This window comes from Uloborus diversus, chromosome 7 (assembly GCF_026930045.1).
Source record: "Uloborus diversus isolate 005 chromosome 7, Udiv.v.3.1, whole genome shotgun sequence".
NCBI lineage: Eukaryota > Metazoa > Arthropoda > Arachnida > Araneae > Uloboridae > Uloborus > Uloborus diversus.
Window position 1 is genome coordinate 139,201,753 of NC_072737.1, and position 24,994 is coordinate 139,226,746.

At 34.3% G+C, this 24,994-nt stretch overlaps 1 protein-coding gene across 1 annotated transcript in view; it reads left to right on the forward strand.

The window, feature by feature from the left end:
- The window catches only part of LOC129225674 (integrin alpha-PS2-like), a 161,114-nt gene that overhangs the window by 62,585 nt on the left and 73,535 nt on the right, over nucleotides 1-24,994 (forward strand). Inside the window, 2 exon segments of the mRNA XM_054860148.1 lie at nucleotides 1,565-1,671; nucleotides 20,449-20,566. Coding sequence (XP_054716123.1) covers nucleotides 1,565-1,671; nucleotides 20,449-20,566 — 225 coding nt within the window.

Sequence of the window (24,994 nt, forward strand, 5' to 3'; positions counted from 1 at the left end):
ATAATATGCAGAATATTGGGGAATAAATAAACAAAAAATTAAAGGCAAATGACTTTACAGTGTTATTACAATGCAAAAATAATAAAAAAACCACATATGATAATTTTAATTACGAACTTATTCAAAAATATTTCAGTGTACGATGATTTTTGTGGCGTATTTTTTCTCTGTCTCTTCGTTCCTTGACAAATTTCAAAAATAAAATCTGGCAACATTCTGATAAAAACTACTGGGTTTTATTCAGAATGGCATAGGAATGGTGTGAAAAAAAATTGGACTTCATATTCGATTTCAGTTTTGCGTTATTTTGGTTTTACTACAAAATTTCAAGGTGTACGAACACTTTTGGGAGCCACTGTATGTGCGTGTATGCGGATGTGAGTATGTAAGTCGCATAACTCAAGAACGATATGTCCTAGAAAGTTGAAATCTAGTACGTAGACTCTTAGTGGGGTCTAGTTGTGTTCCTCCCCTTTTGGTTGCATTCGGGTGTTTCTAAAGGGGTGTTTTGCCCCTTTTTGGAGGGAAATTATTGTTAATTTCGATGTATACTCAAGTGGTGTTATAATTTGGCGGACACTTGGCAATATATCACCAGTCTTTTGGTCGCCAAGTTGGTGACAAATTTGCCGAATTTTTGTATTTTTAATCTGGTTTTAATCTGGCCACTGGTGGTGATATTTAAAGAGTAAACTATTGAATCACATTAAAATTGCCAATAATGGGAAAATGACATTAAAATTAGAGAAAAGGAAGTCATGTGATGCACACATTAGCTCGTTTCTATTAATATGAGATAATCCACCTTTCTGGATCTTTTGATTCCAGATTATTTGTGGTAACAAGGACGAAATTTCAGTCCCTGGATGTCATAACCAGGCTGTGACTATAATGCCTGTAGTGTCTGGTTAAATCACAAACGGTGGAACGTACGGGGTACCCTTTGAGTGAGAAAAAAAATGAAATGCTTGCAGTGCTGCGTCCAGGCCCGACGAGAGTCCATGTCAGCCTAGTCGGAAACTAGGGGCCCGGCGACACTGACGCAAAAAAAGAAAGAAAAAAAAAGGAAAGGAAGAAAGAAAAAAGGGGAACAAACTCAAAATAAGCGCAAAAGTAAAGATAAAGTAAAATTTGCTCTTATGGTATTTACTGATGTGGCACTTATAATAGAGTTAATTATTTTCTATTTAGCAGTTTTGTTTTTTTCCCTATTTTTTCTTTTTTTTCTTCCTCTCTTCCTTTTCTCTTCGTTTTTCTTCCTTTCTTTTCTTTTCTTTTTTTTTTTGTGGGGCGAGGGGCCTGGTGACAGAACTGACATGGGGCCCGCTTTGATTCTTAGCGGCCCTGGCTGCGTCTGAAGCAGGAATCGGCAATAATCTATTAAATTTAGTATAAACCATATCGTCGCCTCAGAGCAACAATAAGACATCTAATCTCAGAAATAACACTAAAATATCCTACTGTTCTGTACTCTGAGTGTACTCTGAGGCGACAATATGCTACAATTATTTCATTTGAAGTATTTTTTCAAAATTAATTTTAAAAAATCGATATATTGTTCCAGGTCCCAACTACCTGCTCGATGGAGGAGTTCGAAAAATCACGGACGATAAATCATATCAGTGGTTTGGAGCGACTGTCGGATCTTCCTCGGATAATGGTGTTATTGTGGTAAGTGCACAATCGCTGGCTTTCCTAACAAACAAAACTATTTACTGCAGTGGTTCCCAACCTGGGAGTAACTACCCCCAAATAATGGGATTTTCTCAAGGGTAAAATTTAGTGTTAGGATTGAATCATCGTATGGTCACAAACAAAAGTATCAACAAAATCATGTGTATCAAGTCAAATAATCTATAACAGGGGTTCCCAAAGTGGATTCCGCGGCACTCTTGGGTGCCACAAGGAGAAGCGAGGGATGCAGCAAAATATTGTCCGTTTTCCACGAGAAGGCACTTGACTCCTCCTTCGTCACGTGGTATCCGATGATTCTATTTCGCTGTTTTCGGCAGAAGGTATATTCGGATCATAGCATTTTCTTGTAAATGCAGCAGTTTTAAAGCATAAGAATAACTAAAATGACAACAGACAAGTGAAGCAAGTGATGTAAAGGACACTAAGACTTTTTTGCACATTAAAATGCACGCCATAGTTAAGGTTGTCTGGTTGTCTGAGTTAGAAGCACGTGGTGGATATGTTTACTGATCACCCCCGTGTAAAATGGAACTCTGCGTTCGCAAAGGCAGGGCAAAGTGCCTTCTCGTGAAAACGGACGGACAATACCCACGGTATCAATACATGTAATGTAACAGAGATAGGCTAGGGTGACGTGAAAAAATTCCATTTCTTCAAAGGTTGCCGCGAATGGAAAAAATTTGGAAACCCCTGATCTATAGTCATTTGTGGTTAGACAAAAAAAACAGCCCTAGTACATTAGAAAAATTAGTGCTTAGGTAATAAACTTGTAGTACAACTTTGATATGTGCATTGTCCGAAATTACACCCAATATAAAAACATTTATTTTAGAACTAAGCATTATCAACCGTCTTACTAAATACTTCTTGATTTAAATGTCAAATTGAAAAATACAATAGCTAATTTTGTGTTTTTGATTGAACGTTTTAGGTGGGTATTTGCTTATTTATTATCCACTTTATGAGAAACATTAGTTATAATGTTTTACATACCTAAATAGAATAAACAGAATGTAAAAGCACAAAGCAACAACCATGTGTCCATTGGATTCAAAATGTCGCCAAACTAGGAGACATTTGGAGATTTCTCTCTAAATCTAGCGAAAAATATTAATCATCAAAAATGAAACTAACTTTGCGATATCTCTTCAAATCCTCAAGCCCATAGAACTCTATATTAGAACAGATGCTAAGCAGGGAAAACAACACACAAGTAATGTGTCAGAAAGTGAGTTAAAATTAATGTAATGAATGTTACATTTAGCAATAGCAATAAGCAAAACAAATTGAGCATATGAAACAAAAAAAAAATAACATCTATTTTCCCAATTTGAAACAGTATTTTCACTTTTTTCAGTAAGTTACCGCCCTATAGCCAAGCTAAGGCAGAAATACATAAAATATAACGCCAGCTCAGTCATTCCATCCGAGGACTGCAGTTTCGAGCTTATTAGCACTCATGGCTCTCTTCCGCCCGGAATAGGAAGTGGACGAGCTGGAAGTGGAAAACCTCTTAAATGAGCCAAGACAGCCAAACAAACTGGTAGCTAATATAAAAATAGCGCAGACCAGACGAGTGACTGAAACGATGGTTCGGTTCAACTCGAAGATTGAAGGCAAAGCATGGTATTTTCAGTAAGTTAGCTCAGTCACTTCCTATTCCGGGCTGACGAGTGCTAATAAGCACGAAACTGCAGTCCTCAGATGGAATGGCGGTGTATTTTATGTAGTATTTTTCACTTTTAGCAAAAAGTTTTTTATGTACTTCTTACAATTTTAATCAGCAATGTATTTTTTAGTACTAAAAGGCAACTAATTTCATGACTATATTTCTAAAGATGGTTGATCAATCATGTCTTCAGTGAAGAGCATGGATAAAAAACGGTATAGAGAAGAAACTTTATCTCCTTTTTTTACGTTTGAACCAAGAGAACTCTCTTAACGACGCAGAGCAATAAATATCACATAACGGAAGTCAAATCCTAGAATTTCGCCGCTCCCAGTTCGAAAAGTACAAATAATAGAAAAGTTGCTCGTTAAAGATAAATTCTCTCCCTTTTCTAATATTTCATCTTTTCCCAAGCAGCGGCTTCAAACATGATGATATACACATTAACATGTTTTGAAAGCTTTTTACAGAGTTGAAAATGGAAAGTTAGCTCCTAGCGGTTAATTATTGGTCAAGGAAAAGTTACTGCTGGCAAAATATAAATTATTTTCTTTTAAATTTTTGAAAGAAATGGGGATTATTTTTAGAACGACGAAGTACGTATAGAGAATTTTTTTGAATAATCAATTTACCAAATAAGACAACTAAGATAAACAATCAAAGACAACGAGAAAACTAAAGAATGTACATAATTTTCCTGAAACAAAGAATTTACATAATACACTTTTAGCTGTTTAATTTGGAGGGGGTGGGCGTCGTTAAGCACCACCGATTACCTTTTATTAACGACTAGCTACGTTGCACACGGTCTGCGTTGTAATTTTATGACTTAAAATTTAGACCTCTTTGGATTTTTTTTTAATTTCAAAAAAATCCGACATTGTTGGTGATAGGCGTAAGCATTCCGTTTTATGGATTTTCTGGGTAAATATCTTAGGGGGTTTCACGGGATAAAAAACCTTATATGAATTCCTGAGCATCATCTGCCACATTTGACAAAGATACGACGAAAACTGTAGATTTGTATAAGGACCCCTCCCCACTAAATGGGAGGATTTTTCCCATGATCATCAAAGAACCTCTGTGCAAAATTAAATAAAAAAATCGACGTAAACTCGATTTGTATGCGAAGTAAACATACATGCACACAAACATACGTTCAGTTTTATACATATAAATTTTTAAGCTGTTTCGAAAGGAGACTTGTCGTGAAAAGGGAGACAATTTTCTGGGGGCAAATTTCTCTGAGCCCCAATTCTGAAAGCAAAACCTTTTGCTACACATGTCTTTCCATCCCAGCCATAAGGAAGACACATGCAAAGGAGTGAGAATGTTCTCCTACTACAGCTACTATGGCCTACTACAGCCTACTACAGCCTAACTATGCTATGATCGAACTAACCATCAAATTAAATTAGCACCGTAAAAGTCATTGAATAATTCGGTTCAAATACTAAAAATAACCTCAAGAAGCAACACAATATCCAAAAGGAGAAATTGAAATCGAGTACACGAGAGAGAGAAGGAAAATAAGATAAAATTGCTCTCGAGTTGGAAACACTACAACGCTGGTGCTCAGAGTCGTAGAACGACTCATAGCTGTGGTTTCATTTAAAATATTTAAGTTTTAAACTCTTAATAGGTTTTAAAGTACCGGAAGAGAAAGAGATAGAGAGAAAGAACGAAATTGAAAAAAATTGCTTTAGTGAGAGAAATGCTGCATTGCAAAGGCTCGGAGTGGCAGGAAAACAAGAAGCCGAAGTCTAATACAAGGAAAATAAAATTACTTTGGCGAAAGAAATGGAACATTCTCCAATTCAAATGAGGCTCTAACGTCTCTCGTATGGGGTCGTCTACATATATGATGTTCACAGTTTTCTTGATATTGTGACAATTTGTGACAAAGGGAAAGGAGACGGTTACAAGAAGTGTGACAGCACATATCGTCGCCTCAGAGCAACAGTAAGATATCCTAGTGTTATTTCTGGGATTAGATATTTTACTGTTGCTCTGAGGCGACGATATTTTAGTTAAAGTAATTTTTTTTTTGTGATCAAAATATGTTTACGTAGCAGTCAACTCTCGATAGTTCGAAGTACCAAGGCATTTGCTAAAAAGTTCGAATTATAGAAGTTCTCACAGATAAATATACTAGATATTAAGGCTTCGAGTTATCGAGAGTTGACGGCACGGGGAGACACGTGACAAGGGAAGGGCTTACTTAGACCATTGAGAGATGCGTTAATGATCTAAGGGGAAGGGAGGGGAGGGGAAAGGTGAAATACGACGCTTTGTGCTAAAGGGGGGGTGTGATCAAAAAAATAAAATAAGGTGTGATATCATTTAGGGACAGCCCCTAATGAATCCTTTTGATGTACCACATGAATAGCAATTCGCACCCGTAGTAGTATTTAAAAGTGTAAAGCCCTAAAACAACAAAATAACGCTGTTCATAAAAAGTATAAGAAGAAGAAAGAAGGGCAGACAGAAAAAATGATTTTTAAACGAGCGAAATGGTACATCAATGAGATTCAGGATGAGGAACAACTCATAAACGTTGCTGCGTTTGGCAAGAAAGCCTCTTTTTTTTCCTCAAGACGGAAATGCGAGTTGTGCATCTTCCGCTGCAACTCTGTATTCTGCGGTGATTAATTTGCATCCGCCGGTGGCAACCGAACACCCTTTTTCAAAAGAGTGCCAAAAATAAAGTCTTACACTAAATCACGGGGTTAAAAAACCCGAAAATCTCGGCGGATTTGTTAGAGTTAGTCTGAGCAAGGTCTCCGGATCATCCATTTTGGAGCAGCAGAGGAAACACGCCAATTTGATTCGATGTTCCAAAAAAATCGCGATGACAAGCATCCCTAATAAATGCGAACAGGTTTATCATATTTATTAAACAAGAGTTATTTCTTGATACCGAATGAATGAAGGAAAATCAAGGTATCTTTTTTTTTTTTAACTTCCTCGAGATTAAATTTCTTTTACCCCCTTGCTCTTCCATGACGTACATACGTGTTCATGACGTACATGCGTGCGTCATGAAATTCACGCAAAACCAAATCCATGGCGTATAAGCGTACGCTATTATTCCATTTGAGTACAATTTTTCGTCACAGTAAGTGTTGCTTAGTTATGAAAATAGGTTTGGTGATGTAAGCTTTATAATACGTCAATTCATTCGTTCTATCGCCTACAGTATAACATGGTGATAATTGTCTATTGAAATCGCAAGGAATTGTATTCGCCTATTGGTCAAGCTTTAAAAATGCTTTTCTACTTACACCAGTGGTGTTCCCATAGGGTATAACTCCATATACTCCCTCTCAAACATTTTTTAGACATATAGCGTATACCCTCAAGCTTCATAGATTTTCATATTATGACATACCGTGTATATGATCACATATACGAATCGTGCGTAATGGATTACTGGGAGTACTCCTCAGAAAAATTGATGGGAACATCACTGTTCACAACTTTTGGAAATTTTCCTTGCAGAGCGCAAATATGGTAGGCGTGCCCACCTGGGGGGGGGGGGGTTCAAAGTTTATTTTCATTTTTAAGGGGGTTCTCATTCTGGGGCGGATCTTTGGGGTATATAGGGGGTGCACCCTTGCCATTGAGGGGGGGATAGGCACCTCTGAGTATGAGAGCCTTTCTCAGCGTAACTCAAACCTCCTGGCACAGTGACACCAAAGATATCCCCTTTCTGAAGCTCTGCCCACGCCTATGATGTGCGTTTCTTGTTTCATGTTTCCGCGTGTCTTTATCATGAAAATTAAAAGAAGAGATTCAGACTTCATGGCCGATTTAGATTGCGACTAATGCCCAAATTCGATCCACTAAATGACAGTGAAGACAGCTTTGAAAGTTTATCTGATGATATTTGTAAACAATATAATTATACATTACATTACACCCCAGGGTCCCCCGTACCTACCACAGATGTGGTTTACCAGTTGGATAGGGCCCTGGAGAAAGTTCAGCCTTAGTTCAAGTTACAGGAATTGTTACAGGGGAAAAAAAAGTTACAGTAAAATATTCTTTTGTTTACAATACTTTGAAAGAATGAATATATATATATATATATATATATATATATATATATATATATATATATATATATATATATATATATATATATATATATATATATATATATATATATATATATATATATATATATATATATATATATATATATATATATATATATATATATGCACAAATAATGTATTATTTTCCTGATTGCATATTACTCATGCATTCTTAACTCAAATATATCCAAAACTTCTGTAAGTTAGGTCTAAGAAATCTGGTTTTGAGTCTCTTTAATTGTAAAATCAAAATGATGTACAAAGTTTTAAGCAAGAAAAGGTGTAGAAATTTGTTTTGCAACTAATTTCATGAAAAGAAAATATATTGAAGTTATTTGGGAACAAATGAAAATGTATGCGAAAACAGGTTAAAACAATTTAAGTTGACAATGTTTAAAGAGGAAGTAGTGCTCAATTCATGCTCAAGTCCCAGAAACAAAATTTGTTGAGTAGTTTGGAAATTTGACAGCACCGATTATTCGAGGCATATTTGTTTTTATTATATTGGAAACATGAGCGATTAATAAGTATTCGCAACTCCAACAAACTATAGAGGGCACTGCAGCCACCGTCTAATGGCGGATGAAAAAGGTAAAACAAACAAACGTCGTAAAGTAGAAAATCCTAATAAGCCTAGTAATTTTTGTTTGTATGCATGACTTTTTTGTTTTATTCTTTTTAAATTAGTTTTTTAAGTCTTCTGGATATTCTGGCCCACGTAGAAAGAAATGAGAATTCAAGAAATATTACTAAACGTTGGAAATTAATGCACATTTCGTAGCTCGAAGTTGTAAGCAGTCATTTCTCCGATGTTGAATTCGATATTTATCAATTCTTTTGATGGAACTACATTTTCATTCTGGCTATAAGAACACTAAAAATATTTCATGTAACAAAACCTTTGTTTACCAGTGTTATCAAAATAGGAAGATGATATTTCTTTGTCTTGTTTGGCTAGCGCTAATTGTTTTACATTTGAAGTTGAGTTATTTCTCGCATTGCCGAATCGGTTAATTTTAATTTTTTCTGTTTCGTATCTTTCTAATTTCTGAATTATGATTTGATTCTGTCATGCATCATCATTAAAATTCTTTCGGATACATGGTGGTAGTTTTCTTTTTAATTGATCCTCCATTATTTCCTTAAACTTATCGAATTCTGTAATCTTTCTACCATTTTAATCCACACATGATAAAAAATAAAAATGGTTTACAACTGGCTTGCGAAATCTCGCCAAGGGTTCTTAGCTCGCACAATACTAAAACTATAACTTAAACTATAATCGCACTATTTTGGCGATGAAAATTCTCAGCGTTAGACATTTTTCATTTCGTTCTACGATAATATATTCAAGAAAATATTTTGCATACTGCCCATTGCAACTAAATGCTACAATAAAATAAGGTTAGTTAAATTAATTATTATTAAACTAGGCAGAGATGAAAGCCCTAATTCTTCTGCTGATGTTATTAAATCTTTCTTTCGAGCTTACAATTTCAAAAAAAAAAACTATATTCTTACAAAGTCATACAAAACAGTCGAAAAAAAAAATTTATAACGTTATCCTCTTTCAAAAAAAAAAAAAAAAAATCATCGAACAGACGAGCATATTCGTTGATAATGCGAAGTTTGTTAATCCAAAGCATTCTTGTGTTTACGCTTTCACCATTTACGACAATCAATTCACTTTTTAGAGGGAAATAATGAAAACTAACATTATTATTTTTTAAGGGACGAAACAATTTCTGTTGCTGAAAGCAATCTAAGACACATCGAATGCGTTAATTAACACTCGTAACAAACTGCCTATGTTTACCAACATAGTGAAACTTTTAAACGCAGTGGAAACACGTGGAACGCAATGTTTTACCCTTTTCTTTGATTTTATAAATCACCGAAAGGTAGCGTATTCGAGCGCTGGAGTTGCGAATACAAGCTTATAACCCCATAAGACAACTCTGGTAAACTGTCATTCACAAGTCATATTTTAGAAGTAAGCAATACCATTTAAAATTTCCATCAGTTTATTTTACTCCTATTATATCCATCAGTTTTTTAGCGATTGTTCTTTCATTAAATGATGTTACCACTGAAGGATCATGCAGACACTAGTAACTAAAATTAAAAATCATATTAAAAAAAAAAAAAAAAAAAAAAAAAAAAAAAAAAAAAACGAGTCGCAAATGCTGAATCAAGAGGGAAAATTGAAAGTCCTTTTAAAAGCCCTTTGTGCAAATAAAAATCAATGACAAGTATTTTATTTGTTCGCAAATAGAAACTGGCAACAGATAAAATTTCGAATCATTGCATTTTCTTCCCTTGTCGGCCAACAATGAATAACTCGGTTGCCACGCGCGAATAAAGGCTTAGCAGTATTTAAAATCTTTAAAAAACGTTATAATTCGAATTCTATGTAACATGGAAGTTAAAGCCAGGATCGGATTCAGGTGAGGGTCAAAGGGTCAGCTGACTCCCCTGTGACTAGAATTTTATCACGATTTTTATCAAACTTAGATCCGAAAAAACAATCATTGGATCAATGATAACCCTTTTTTTCTGCTTTGTTCTATGAAATATTTCTTCTCAGAGCGTTGTAACTCAAAGGACGTTCATTTACTGGGCTATTGCTGCTTTGAGTTTTTTGCTCATTTCCAAAGGCACAAAAATCTCTAATGAACTTGACGCATTTTCAGAGCACTCTTCCAATTCGAACCACACGTTGTGTGTGCTATAAGATGTGTATGTAAATGCATTTAATTTTTTTATAGCTGTAATATCAAATATTACTGTAACATGACCAGATTGTCTGCTTAACGAAACATGACTTTAGATAAAAATTTAAGGGAATATGATCAATATGGCAAAGGTTGCGGCATTGAAAAAATTAGGGAAGGGGGGAGGTTAATTAGAAAAGGTTTTGATACCATTTGAGGAGGAGGGGATAAACCGTTGCATATGAGGGGGTGCGCCTTCATCCTAGCTTAATTGATATTTTTTTTTACGTAGGAGCATATCACGCAAGGCATTTAAGCTTGATCCCCCTTACAAAAATTTCTGGATCCACCCCTGAGTTAAACGCATCCTATCAGATGCAGAAAAAAATTACTCTTTATTTTCGTACTAAATTTTTAAATTTTTGAATGTGTTTTCATTGCAAAAATCGCGAAAATTTTCGTTAATTAATGTCATTCGAAGAAGCAACCTATCAACTCTCCTTTTGAACAATTTTTTTTTCAAAATTGGTCCATCCGTTAAGGCGCTATAGTGCCACAGACAGATATACAGACACGTCAAACTTATAACCCCCTTCCTTTGTGTGTCGGAGAGGTTAAAAAGGAATGATTCACGCAAAACATTAGCTATCATCGCATTTAACCTAATCTTGATGAAGTAGCTATTTTTCTTGCGTATCTTACATGTTCCAAGAAAACATCACATCTCTGCAAGAAATGAAAACAGTACTTCATCAAAAAGAAAAAAAAGTCACGGACAAAGGGTACTAATTGATTTTGAAAAAAAGCACATGCAACGGACGTCTTAATCCACTTTCCAAGATCTTCATTATCCATCATACTGGTAATCTTGCGTCAACCTCTGGGGTCTCCCTTTGAACCTGAAAAAAGTCAACATTGACGCAAGAAATCTCCACCGGAGCTCTAAAGTATGTCTTGCCTGATGTCGCCTTTTGCTTTTTTCCCCCCTATTTTATTAAATACTAGTGGTACCCGCACGGCTTTGCCCGTAGTATAAAATTAAAAGGTCTTTTGGTTCGCCTGTATATTTACAAATAATGAATGGTGAATTTCTCGCCAATTGACTTGAACATGTTACGTTTTTACGTTATGATTATTTGGTAATTTACTCGTCCATCTTATGATAATTTTGCTCGGGAAAATGCTCTTCAAATTGGAATGGAAAAAGAACAAAATCGAATTTTCGAAAAATCGCTTTAAGGTGTACAACCCCATGCTACAAACAAACTTTGTGCCAAATTTCATGAAAATCGGCCGAACGGTCTAGGCGCTATGCGCGTCACAGACATCCAGACAGGCAGACAGAAATCCAGACAGACTTTGAGCTTTATTATTAGTAAAGAAGATATATATATATATTTCACTTGCGCCTTTCGTTTGTTATGACTTCGAAACTGCACTGTATTGTTAATTTATCCATTCCTTGCTGAAGAATAATTGAGCAGTATCTTTCAAAAATTGACGCCAAATATTTGCGATTTCTTAACTATATTCTTTTTTTGACGAAAGTTGTTACTGCTTCTTTTAAATTACCACCTGTAAAAAAAGTTAAAATATTTTACATACAATAATGCACGCATTGCACAGTTTGACTGGATATTTAGTACTTGCATTCATTAACATTTGCTAAAGACATAGCTCGCTTTGCTTTCTTATGATTCTGATCCTCATCTATGCCAATAATCGATAACGGTGCTAAATAAAGAGACATATTAGTATCTTTATCACGAGTAACTTGTATGTTGTAAAAAATAAATTAGTTCGAGAAATATTTAATATTTAAATGGTTCTTATTATATTAGCACTCAAATAAATCCTAGAGAGGAACAAGAATTAATTTTTAGTGCCAATTGCTTAAAGTTTTAGGCACGTATAGAGGGTTTTTTTTTTTCTTTTAGTCTAGAGCGTTTATATGAAAAAATAAAGCTAAGTTTCGTGATGGTAACGTCATACTATTTCTGAAATATATTTACACAAAAAAGAATAAAATAACAGATTTTAAAAAAAAAAAATACTAAGGACTTTCGACAATGCACTCAAAAAGACAAAATAACTTTTCTGGGTCAGAAAGGACAATTTAAGTATTCTTGTAGATTTCAATTATTCCAAGAAAATGACACTGCAAACGAATAAAAGTGCGACTCAAGTTATTTCAAACCAAATTTTCCCATTAAGAAAAACATGCATGTTTCAACACTCGAATTTATGATTGAAAGCTAGATAATGATAAGAGAGAGGGAGAGAAATTCTCTACATGACTTGTGCCGAAATTTCTTTGTTTGAGGTGTCATTTTCTTGGAATAATTGTAAACTACAGGAATACTTAAACTGTCCTTTCAGACCCAGAAAAGTTGTTTTGTCTTTTTGAGTGCATTATGGAATGTGCTTATCATTATTTTTTTTTAAAGTCTGTTATTTTTGTTGAATTTTAATTTAATTGCATGTTGTAGCATAATGCACTGCATTGTATGTTATGTACATACATATTGCATAACTATTTTATTTGATTTAATGATATTCTATTTCTCTACACAGTACTTTTTTTATTATTTTCAAAAATCCGAACAGTTTGAAAATTCGGACTAGCTATGATCTTAATTAGTTCGAGTTTTTGACATTTTACTGTATTATAAAAAAACTGTTAAGCACCTGAGAAATTGCACACCCAGGGCTTGATGTGCCATTGCGATAATCTGGGCCTGGGTTAAAATTAAGTTTCATTAAATAAGTCCCCAATCCCCGTGATGTAACGATGTTTAGTGCGTTTATGAAATAGACCCTGATCATTTATATCCCGTAGTCCCGTAGACATAACTTTTGGAGCTACTATAATTTTTGCCTAGAGACAGTAGTAGGTGTTTAGGCGGACAATGGAAAAATTTACGACCAGTGTGATATGGGAAATGTGTCAGAAACAGAAAAAGATGCGTAGGCTTTTTCAGTGTTTATGAGTGAACTTTTCTTGTATGAGCAGCATAGCTAAACAATTCGTGGGCAGGTTATGTAGTATTTAAAAACACATGTTTCAGTCCTAAACCCAGAAGCAGAAGATTACGACATCAAATCGACTTGAAAGGGTCACCTACAGTTTTAGGAGTTATTATTAGTGAGGAAAATTTTGATTTTTGTAGATTTTTAATGTTTTTTTGTGCAATTAATTATGTTGGATTTCTGGTGAAAATTAGTTTGAATCACGAAATTAAGTAATAAATAATTCATTTCTTCAGGAAAGTTTAGTTGGACATTAATTGCAGTCGTTTTCACTTTGTTTGGCATCACTGATTTGCATCAACTGACGAATGTCCTCTTTATGACTATTTCTAGCGCAGAACGGTTGTCTGTTTGTTCTTTTTCATGCAGTTTAGCTCGTATTTTTAATGCATTCTATAGATACTTGAGACAGTAAACTTGCCACAGCTTCTATCCTTTTTAAAGTCTGTGTTCAAAAAAAAAAAAAAAAAAAAAAAAAAAAAAACAAGATAGATGCATTGCTGATGCTTTTTGCTTTATATTTGCAGCGCTTAACTACATTTTCCACAATGCCTCCCCCCCCCCCCATACACAAAAAAAAAAAACATTTAATTTTTTTATTTGCTAAGCCCTAATGCATTTCTTTGTTCTTTTTTAAAAAAAAAGAGAAAAACATGCAATTTTGTTTTTTATATTTATTGTGCTTTTGTTGGCAATATTTATTGCATCATTACTTTAAAAAAAACTACAATAAATGCAAAATGATAGGGCAGGCGGTAGTATACTATTTCAAAATTGTAGCAACTGCTATAGAATTTTCACCAACTTCACTGAAGGTGAAATCGTTACTGGAACATTTTTTATTTCATTATTTAAGATTTTAGAGTATTATTTAAAGTTAAATTAATTAATATAACGTGTTTACTGATTATTATTGGATCCATCAGCTATTCTAAATTTAAAAATAAAAAGTTTGGAATTTATCATAAAAATGCAAAAAAAAAAAAAAAAAAAACAGAAACACGCATTGTAAAAAAAAAGATACCAGAAAAATGCATGCCAAACATTTTTTTAATGCAGTATAAAAACAATCATTAGTTATTAAATTTCGGAAAAAGGTTTTACTGCCCTCTAAAGTCTACAGTAAAATTATTACGAATAACAATTTATTAAATCCTCTTGTTATTAATGAGTTCCAAGAAGAATTTAAAAACTTTACATAAAAAGTTTTCTTTTTATTTCACTGCAAGTGCGCGATCCAAAGGAGGGTAATGTGTTTATGAGTCTATGTATGTTGTTCCTATGTGGCGTTGTAGAGGCTAAACGCCTTGCCCGATTTTGGTGATTCTTACGTCAATCGATTTGTCGTAATCTTGGGAGTGTCACTAAACACATGACAGCAATCAAAATTTACCACATCAACAACCAGTCGTCATATTGTCAGTCCGTGATCGTGTTGTACGCTACCTGCTTGCGGCAAATGCAGGTAGCATTTTCTCTGCCTGAATATTTTAAATCTACTAATTCAATTTTCATCTCTAACATGTTGCATTTGCTTTTGTTCTGATTCAAGGGACTGCCTTTCGTGACATGTACTTTCTTGACGGGCTTTTTAAGCACTTTTACTTGGCCTAATTGTCACGGAGAAATCTGAGGCCTGGTTTTGCTTATATCTCAGCAACTAGACCTCTTAGAGACTTCGGGATTTCACTAAATGATTTGCTTAATCTTAAGGTAAAACTTAGCGCTGAAAAATTAAAATTCTTAAAATAAAATTATTATTTTATTTAGGATGGAAACCAGCAAATTTCACGTAATTTCCCTATTAAATGTTTAAATATAAAACCCATCGTTACAAATTTTGTTACCTTGCAACAGTAATGTTAAAAGCAATCGTAATGAAAATTTTGAATCAAGGCTTCTCTGAAGCAAGAACGAAATTAAAAAGCATAAATCCTAGAGAGGAACAAGGGTTAAATTTTAGTGCCAACTGCTTAAAGTTTTAGGCACGTATATACAGGTTTTTTCCCTTTTAGTAGCGAGCATTTATATGAAAAAATAAGGTGAAGTTTCGTGAGGGTAAAATTATTCTATTTCTGAAGTACATTTACACTAAAAAGAATAAAATAACAGAACATTTTTTTTTAAATACCAAGCACTTTTCATAATGCACTAAAAAGAACAAAATAACTTTGTTTGGGTCAGAAAAGACACTTTAACAATTCCTGTAGTTTTCGAATATTCCAAGAAAATGACACCACAAACGAAGAAAAGTGCGGTTCTAGTTATTTCAAACCAAACTTTCCCAATAAGAAAAATATGCATGTTTCAACACTCAAAGTTATGATTTAAAGCTAGATAATGATAAGAGAAATTCTCTTCATGACTTGAGTCGCACTTTTCTTCGTCTGTGGTGTCATTTTCTTGGAATTTTCGAAAACTACAGGAATCCTTAAATTGTCCTTTCTGACCTAGAAAAGTTATTTTGTCCTTTTGAGTGCATTATGAAAAGTGCTTGGTATTTAAAAAAAAAAAATCTGTTATTTAGTTTTGCGAGAAAGATTTGACTGACGACGTTTCTGAGCTCCCGTCATCATGAGTTATACAGGCTGTTTATACAGATGTGATGTGGTTGACTTAAGTTCTTTGCTAAAGATTAAGCATATGTAGCTTTAAGCCGAGTGAGGTCCATAGAGGGACTAATAATATAATCAGTAGTTTAGGTCACCGCAAGTTACGATATAAACTCTCTCAAAATGACAAGATTAAGAAGTTTATCGTCGTATAATCATAATAACTAACTTAATGAAAATTAACTAAAAAGTGTAAAATAAAAAATAATTATAAAAAAAACCCCGACTGCGTAAAAACCAAAAAAAATAAAATAAAATAATAATAATAATAATAATAATAATAATAAATAAATAAATAAATAAAAAGATATAAACCCAGTAGCTTAGAATGTTATTAACTACTACTGAATAACTACACCATTGAAATAGTTTTTTAATCAATACACACATAAGACCAATCATAAATTCAAAAGCTCGGCCAATTCTAATTTTTTCTGGGTTCCTTGATTGGTCAAAAAGAAATGAGCTTCCCACTATTGATCCTTCTATTCTGCTTTTGAATTAATGATTTGTGCCATATGTGTATCGATTATAAAACTGTCACAATGGTGTAGTTATTCAGTAGTACTTAATAACATTGTAAACTACTTGGCTTATATATTTTTCTTTTAGTTTTTACGCAGTCGGGTTTTTTGTTTTTATTATTTTTGAGCAATCACGATTGCTTATTGTTCTCACTTGACTGTTTTGATGTCCTATCATTTTATTTTCCCACCGCCACCCTCTGCACCATCACCCGTCGACCGGGTCCTCACGATGCTGCTCCTATAGCGAAAGCCGTCTCCAGGTTGCAGCCATGTCCTACACACACGCGCATACGTACACAATACACACAAACACGCACGCACACACATATACACACAAACACATACACACATACACCTACACACACATACACACACACACAAATGCACGCAGACACCTACACATGCACACACTCATACAAACAACTACCCACACATTCATGCCTGCACACAGACACAAACACACATGCCTACACACACATACACATACCATCTACACACAAACACACATACCCCACACACAAACACACACGCCTACATACACACACTCGTGATTGCGAAAAAAATAATTTGAATTCAAGATGTCAAAATTCAAATTAATTTTTTTTTTTTCGAAAATTTGTTTTATCACTAGTCTCCAGGAACAATTAAATCTTTTAGCCTCTATCCTTTGCATTTAATCCAGATTTCAAAGTGCCGACACTTAATGTAGATTTCGGCAGAGTTTCAGTAGCTCCGAGAGTTCAGGAGCGAAACGTTTTGAAAACGTTTTGCACAGACATTGGGATATTCGGTAGCATGCTTCTTCGACGATTCGCCAATGCTGGGCAAACAATTTTCGTATCTATATTCATGTTTCTAAAAAGTTAACTATGCAGTAAAGAGTTATACTTCCTTCCGCATTCAGAATAAAACATAAAAATTTCCATGTATAAAAAAATTTTGAAAAAAAAAAAAAAAATAAAATAGAACCGACTTTAAAATTGCTCTAAAAAGTGAAAAATAATTTTATTCTTTAAACACCATCGATAATACTTTTAAACATAATTTTTGAAGTTGGCGCAAAAACGATAAATAAGATCATTCACAGTCATAACTCAACTACAACTATAAATTTAACCAGGCCTAGTTTCTTGACTACCACATACATTATGCATTGATAACAGCATATTTGAGTCTAACTTTGGATGATTTTCTGAAAAAAATATGAACGAATCATCCTTACACTGGATTTTACATTTTGTTTTTGCGCCAACTTCAAAAATTATGTTTAAAAGTATTATCGATGGTGTTTAAAGAATAAAATTATTTTTCACTTTTTTGAGCAAATTTGAAGTCGGTTCTTTTTTTTTTTTTTTTCAAAATTTTTTTATTTCATTCTTTTTAGTGTAAATGTAGATATTTCAGTAAAAGAAGTTACCTAGTAAGAAGTTCGGCTCTATATCACTGTATTGCTTCAGAGAAGCCTTTATTCAAAATTATCATCACAATTACTATTGATGTTACTGTTATATGGCACCAAACTTTTAAAACAATGGGCTTCATATCATTTTAATCATTTAATAGGGAAATTGCATAAAATTTACTGTTTTTTACCCATAACATTTTTTCTAAAGAACAAATATAATCAAACAAAGTAATGGGACCTAAGTTGAGCCATCCCCTATCCATTAAAAGAAGAATCATCAAAATCGGTCCACTAGATGAGACGCTGTGAGTGGACAAACAAAAAAAAAAAAAACATACATACGGTATGAACTGATAACCTCCTCCTTTTTGAAGTCGGTTAAAAAGCATAAAACTGTTGGCATTCGTGTTCTTAATTGTTACATTTACTTCCATCCTCCATGCATTGTATTTATTATTGGAGCAAATATTTTTTACAAACGTTATTGTTATACTATGTTACCGTTCAAGTATGAAATCCGTTATTTTATAGAATACCTAGTTACTTCATGGAATAACTGATCGTGTCCGTTCAAGTGTAAAACTCCCTTGTATCTCAGGGTTTAACTAGTTATTTTATAGAATAACGATCTGCAGCCCGTTAAAATGTAAAATAATCTATATCATATAGCTTGCACGACAAATACATTTACCTTCCACCCCTAAATAATGTTCGTGTAAAACCAAGTGTGTCAGCAAAAAATGTTTTTGTTTTAGAAATAATGTTCTTTGTAACTCCAAGTGTCATTTTAGTAATCCTTGTTGTAACAAATGATTTTATGGTACGTTGCCATAAATACCATTAGTACGCTGCATAAATTAGATGAATTGCTTCTTTTTCATTTTAATTGTCTATCATTAATTTATTTACAGAATACCTATATATATATATATATATATATATATATATATATATATATATATATATATATATATATATATATATATATATATATATATATATATATATATATATATATATATATATACTTATTTCATTTTAGATAAATTGTATATTTTACACTTTAACTATCTCTCATTAGTTAATTTACAGAATACCTAGTTATTTCATAGAATAAAAAGTTAAAGTGTCAAATTAATAATACATTATACACTTTAAAGGACACGATTAGTTATTTCACGAAATAACTAGTTATTCTATAAAATAACTCCATTTTACACTTTAACGGTAACATATACACCAGGGCTGCGCAGTCGAAGGAAAAATGACCTACTCTGATTTCGACTCCGACTCCGGAAATCTTACAGCCTTCGACTCCGACTCCTTTACCCCCAAAATTAGTCGAACTCCGACTCCTGTACCTCAAAATCAGTCCCACTCCGACTCTGACTCCCACTCTTGAAATTTTAAACCTTCGAGTCCGAGTTCCGACTCCTTTACTCCAAAATCAGCCCGACTCCGACTCCACAGCCCTGATATACACTACCGCTCATTAATTTCCGTAGACTTGCAACAAAAATTTAATTTTTTGCAATTTCCTCGAGAAATAAGAGACTAATTAATATGGATTATTGTTCTGTAACTTTTTTTATATACAGTAAACTACTGATTATCCTCGGAATCGGGTGTCACAAGTGCCACAGATTATAAAAACCGCGGATAAACCGCAAAAGGCTTAAATAAGGGACAAGTAAGGTAAAAACTTCTTCCACAAAAACTTAGTTGAATTGATGAATAAAGGACGTATTTTTAGCGGTATAGAAATTTAAGTTGGCAACACTGTTTGATATATGTGCCATTTTGATTGCTGTCACTTGTTTTGTGTTCAGTTTGGTTTGCCATTTCATCATGAATAGACAGCAAGGCGGTGCAACATGCCACACAGCGCGTCACAATCGATTTATTGAAAGAAACGTTCGGTGAACGAATAACTTCGCGTAATGGACCCGTGAATTGACCTGCGAGATCATGCGATTTAACACCGCTGAACTACTTTTTGTGGGACTATGTGGAGTCTCTGGTCTGCACCGATAAGCCACAGACGATTGACGCCTTGGAAGAGAACATTCGCCACCTTATTACTGACATACGGCCGCTATTGCTGCAAAAAGTGAGAAAATTGGACTTTCCAATTGGAACTTTCTCCGAACCAGCCGAGGTGGCCATATGCCAGAAATCATATTTAAGTAAAAATGGCAAAGAATCATCTTTCGAATAAAGCAACATTCATGGCAATTAACAACATTTAACTGTGTTTTATTTGAACCTAAAGTTCTCTACCTCTAAAAAAAACACCCTTTACTTTCGTCAAACAGTGAAAATAAATACAGTACAGTAAAATGTTTTGTATTTTTTCGCAACGGAACTTAAAATCTATAAAGAACAAGTGTATGTACGCATGGACGTGCACAAGAGGGGGAGGGGGAGAGAAAGGCCACCTGTTGGTTCTGACCCCGGCCTGAAGAGGCCCAAAAATTTTAAAACTAGGGGTGAAATTTTGGGGTAAACAATATGGAGGTAGGCGTGGAAAAGCCATTTGTGACGGTCCCCAAAACTCGTGGATAATCGTGAGTGTACTGTAAAAGGTTTTAATGCATTAGAATTTTGATGCACCCAACGGTGTAAGAATATTTATTCTTAAATTTAGAACATGATGTTGTGTAGCCTGTTTTTCTCATCTTTTATATATTTTTCAGGCCTGTGCTCCTCGATACGTCTACTATTCCGTCAACAGACTCAGGAGAGAGCCCGTCGGGAATTGTTGGATTGCTCGAAAATTCAGATCCTTCCAAGAGTATTCGCCCTGCAGATCATGTGAGTCGGAAAGTGATGAAAATTACTTTTGTTGCATTCAACATTAAGGTTATTGGTTATTGATGATATACGATAGATACGAAACTTAAAAAAAAAAAAAATATCATTTGAATTTCGACGTATGGAATTCAAATTATGTTTTCGCAATCATGGATTGCGATAGAACCCCACTCGTTGAATTTCTTGTTTCCATAAATGGACTGGAATGGAAATGGAGAAGAAATTCGCTCCCGTTATATTATAAGTGGTGATTTTCTAGAATACGGGGCACATTGTTTAAAAAAAATTCTGAAATTTTACGGTGAAAATTACTGGCAACCATGTTGCCAGTAACTTTTACTGTAAAATCGTTGAGGTAGAATAAACGATAATTAAAAAAACGCAAAATTCGAATAGCAGGTTCGATATCGGGACCTTCGGATTGGCACATGCGGCTTTGCCTCCCACTATACGAGTTGGGGCAGATCGAGTGAGGGGAAATACGGTGTTATGTGCTTTTCACTGTAAGTCACGTGATGTATCAATTGGCGCTGCAATCGTTTATTTTTCTCGATACAATTTACTGTAATGTTTTCTGTACTGTAAACACTCCATTTCACAGTAATATTTTCCATAAAAGTTTTCTGAATTTTTAACAGTGCATATCCATGAAAAAAGAAATGGTCATTAGGATGCGGAAGCAAAGATCCGGTTGTTATACCAAACATGAGATTGCGTAGTCACACAGATGATGACTACACCCATATACTCATCATCTAGATTAAATTAATACAAGAAAATATTAAATTCATCAAGATTAAATTTATTTTAAAATAGATTAAAAACACCTTTACGGTCTTTTTACCCTTTTTAAAAGTGAAGTTACATAAGTTAAACCTTGAATAACGCAAATTTGTCCTCTTAAAAAGTACTAGAAAGTCGCCCGTCAAGGTATGACAGGTGAAAATTGCTTCTATATTTGAACAAAGCCATTGCATGTTTGATGATATTTGCATACTTCAAATTTTAACCCTAACTCCAGTGAATGAACCCTAAGCTCCAGTGGATAGCATTCATAGTTGACCGCTTTTTCGTTTCGTCATTCCCCTGAAATGACACAGTCTGACCAGTAAAACAGTTAAGGTACCGGACCCAGTTCAACCTTATCACAATAAAGCCTTTCCCTGCATGTTAAACATTACCAAAACACATTATCAAATTATCATGCCGTGGCGCGAGTTTCATTGTTGAAACACCCGAGTTACTCGATCATCCGCTATTATTAATGTGAGGATTAAACCAACTAGATAGTCTTATACGCTTGTCGTCACGGTAATCAAAAATCAGAACATCAACTAAGGTCAAATATGGATAATAAGCAATTCGTGATTGCTCAAAAAAATCTTCGCGTTTTCTAATACACACCTGATATAATCTTATTTTTAACTATTTAGATCAAGAGCACAACAATTACTTACCAGCTGCCTCCTCCATTGGCAGCCATGTCTGACTGCGATGGGGTGGTTCTTGGTTCGAATCCTGGATTGGGCATGGATGTTCTTTCTCTTTCCTGTCCTTTCTTTGTGTGATGCTGTGCTGTGAATGGTTGCTTACATAGACATGGGAACCGGTTCGGGAGCGAACCGGTTCCCATGTCTATGGTTGCCTACCCTATGAACGGACCCTTATGACATGTGTGCTTCGTGGAAGTCGTACTTCATAAATTATAGTACAATTGGAAAAGTGAGGCAGCGCTCCCCAAAATGCCAATCTAGCTGGAACAAGACAACAACAGCAACATGAAATTTAGTTTTGAAAATTTTCTCTGCCGCAAAAATGACGCAATATTTTCTTTACAGGTGTATTAACACACAAAAACTTAGCACAGCAAAAGTTTGTGTGAAGCAATCATTATGTGATGGTTACTTCAACAGCACACCGATCTACTGAAATTTGAGGCCGAAAAAATTGTAAAAATGACGTGATTTTTGAGCAATATTAGTCAACATCCAACTCCAGAATAAGATTTTCGCTTTCGATGTCATTATTCATTAACAACATATTTGGTTGTTTTCATTGACAGCCCTAACCCTTTGTCATAGATCGCTTTTTGTCGACATCGGTTTGCCTACCAGTCTTGCTTGATTGATGATATTCATCGAACTTTTATAAAGTAAAATCTCTTTAATTCGGCCCCCGTTCATCCAAATTAGATTTGTAGCTATTATAAAACTTCAAACTCACTCACATAGATAATTTTAAATTATGATTGCAAGAAAACAAGTGCACTATTCATTCGCTTTCTATTTTGATCAATTTATGATAAAGCGTTTGTGTGGTCATGCTTTTTCCAAACGTCACGCGTGTTCGAAAAAACAAAAACACATTGGACCAATTCTTTGTTAAGAAATGGTGTAAGAAATTTTAATAGGTTTTGATGTCTTATGAACAATTCTATGTAATTTCGTTTACATTGTATTTTTATCGTTTTTAACTACCGATACTACTCTGATTATCCGAATTTTGAATCATCCAGATTGCTTTTGGTCGCAGTTAGTCCGGATAACGTACTTCAATCCGCATATTTTAGCGGAAATCACTTGTTATCGTAACGGCAAACTAAGAAATATGATATTATACGCGTTAATTTCTTTTGCAAAATAAATCCATTTCTAGTAATTATTAAATTCGATACACAAAAAATTTTATTCTTTATGATTCTAAAATCAGAACGTTATAAACAAAAACATGAATTGTTCAGAAAAGTTTGAGCAGTCAATTTTAAGAATAATTTTTAGACCCATTGACGAATTCAACATTTAGACTCCTGGTCGTGATTGCGAAATCAGAAGCCAAAATAAATCCAAAGAAAGAACATTTCGAAATTTACCGAAGTAAAGTGGAAAATGGCTGGGAAATGTTAAAATAATTGGTGAAAATGCTACATCGAGAGGATTTATTTAAGGACAACCCTTTTGAAGGGGAAATATTCCATACCAGCCACACTGTACGAAAGTTTATTTGTATAGTTTTATGCAGGGATGTGGAGTCGGAGGGAAAGTGATCTGCTCCGACTCCGTGAATTTTAGAGCCTTCGACTCCGACTCCTTTACCTCAAAATCCATCTGACTCCGAGTGCGATTCCGGAAGCAGAGTTGCAAACTTTGAAGGAAAATGATAGACTCCGACTCTTGGAATTTTAAACCTCCGACTCCGACTCCTTTTCCCAAAACTCAGTCAGACTCCAAACTCCGCAGCACCGCTTTTGAGTTCATTCATATTATGACTTAAGCTACTGTCCCTTTATTTACAATCAAAAAAAAAAACGTTGTAAATTTTTTCAGGCAATAAATTGACCAAGATTGGTTCCTCCCTATTTGGGCAAAAAAAAAAAAAAAAGCAATGTTGCGATGCGTGCTTTCTTTTCAGCATCTTAGGTGGACTTATTGAGCCATTTTTTTTTTACCAAATACTATATCTTCATTTACAAATAGCAGAAGCGTGATCCGTTTATCGAATGCTGCATAGAACTGTTCTAAGAAGGAGAAAAAGGAGGAGAAGCAAAAAAAAAGGAAAGCAAAGCCTGCTCGTGTCAACGATGATAACTTGTCCTTAAGAAAATTTCTTTTCATACGCAGATTAATGTGAACCATCTACTTGTGGCAGCCATTTTTATTGTCCTCTCATTTATCTTTTTAATTGAAAACGATGGTTCTAATTCAGAATGGCAGTTGTTCTCAGTTGAACCATTTTCCTCAAGAGAAACAAGTCACCGCATCGGCTTTAAGCTGTAATTCACTTTTTTTATTGTGACTTTTTCAACTTATTTTTTTCTTTCCTTGCAAGCATTTGTTGCTCTAGGCGCAAGTTAAAGTGCTCTTGTGAGATAGAAACTCTTGTTTTGACTGGTCTTTCTTTTGACGCAATGCTGCATCTTGCATTTCTAAAGTTGACATTCGCGAGAACACGCCTTTGGCAAGTCGCATATATGCGTGTGGCTGTTTTTCATTCCGTATATGGGCGTTCTCCGGATATTTGAGCAAAAAAGGGTAGTGGGTGGAAAATTGAAGTGTTATATTGGTAAAAGAAATATTTCAGGCACTTCATTTGATATCTCAACGGAAAAGATTTTATGTATTTGAAAATATGCCCCTTAAAAATATACATTTTTTAAAATAATTTTTAAAAGAGCTTCCAAATGATCAAAAATTTTAAATTTTGACAGAATGTTACATTGATTGATTTTCAAGGAGATATTTTTGAAACAACTAAAAAAAATTTTCACTACTATTATGCATTATTCAGATACGGGTTTTCACAGTGAATTATTTGTTTGGAAGACAGTACATTGGGAATACTTCAAAAGAGCTGTTCTCTATTATGAATTATTTTGATAGGAAGTACAGGAAGCATCCGGGGTTCACAATAAGCGTTCATTAGTCGAATTTT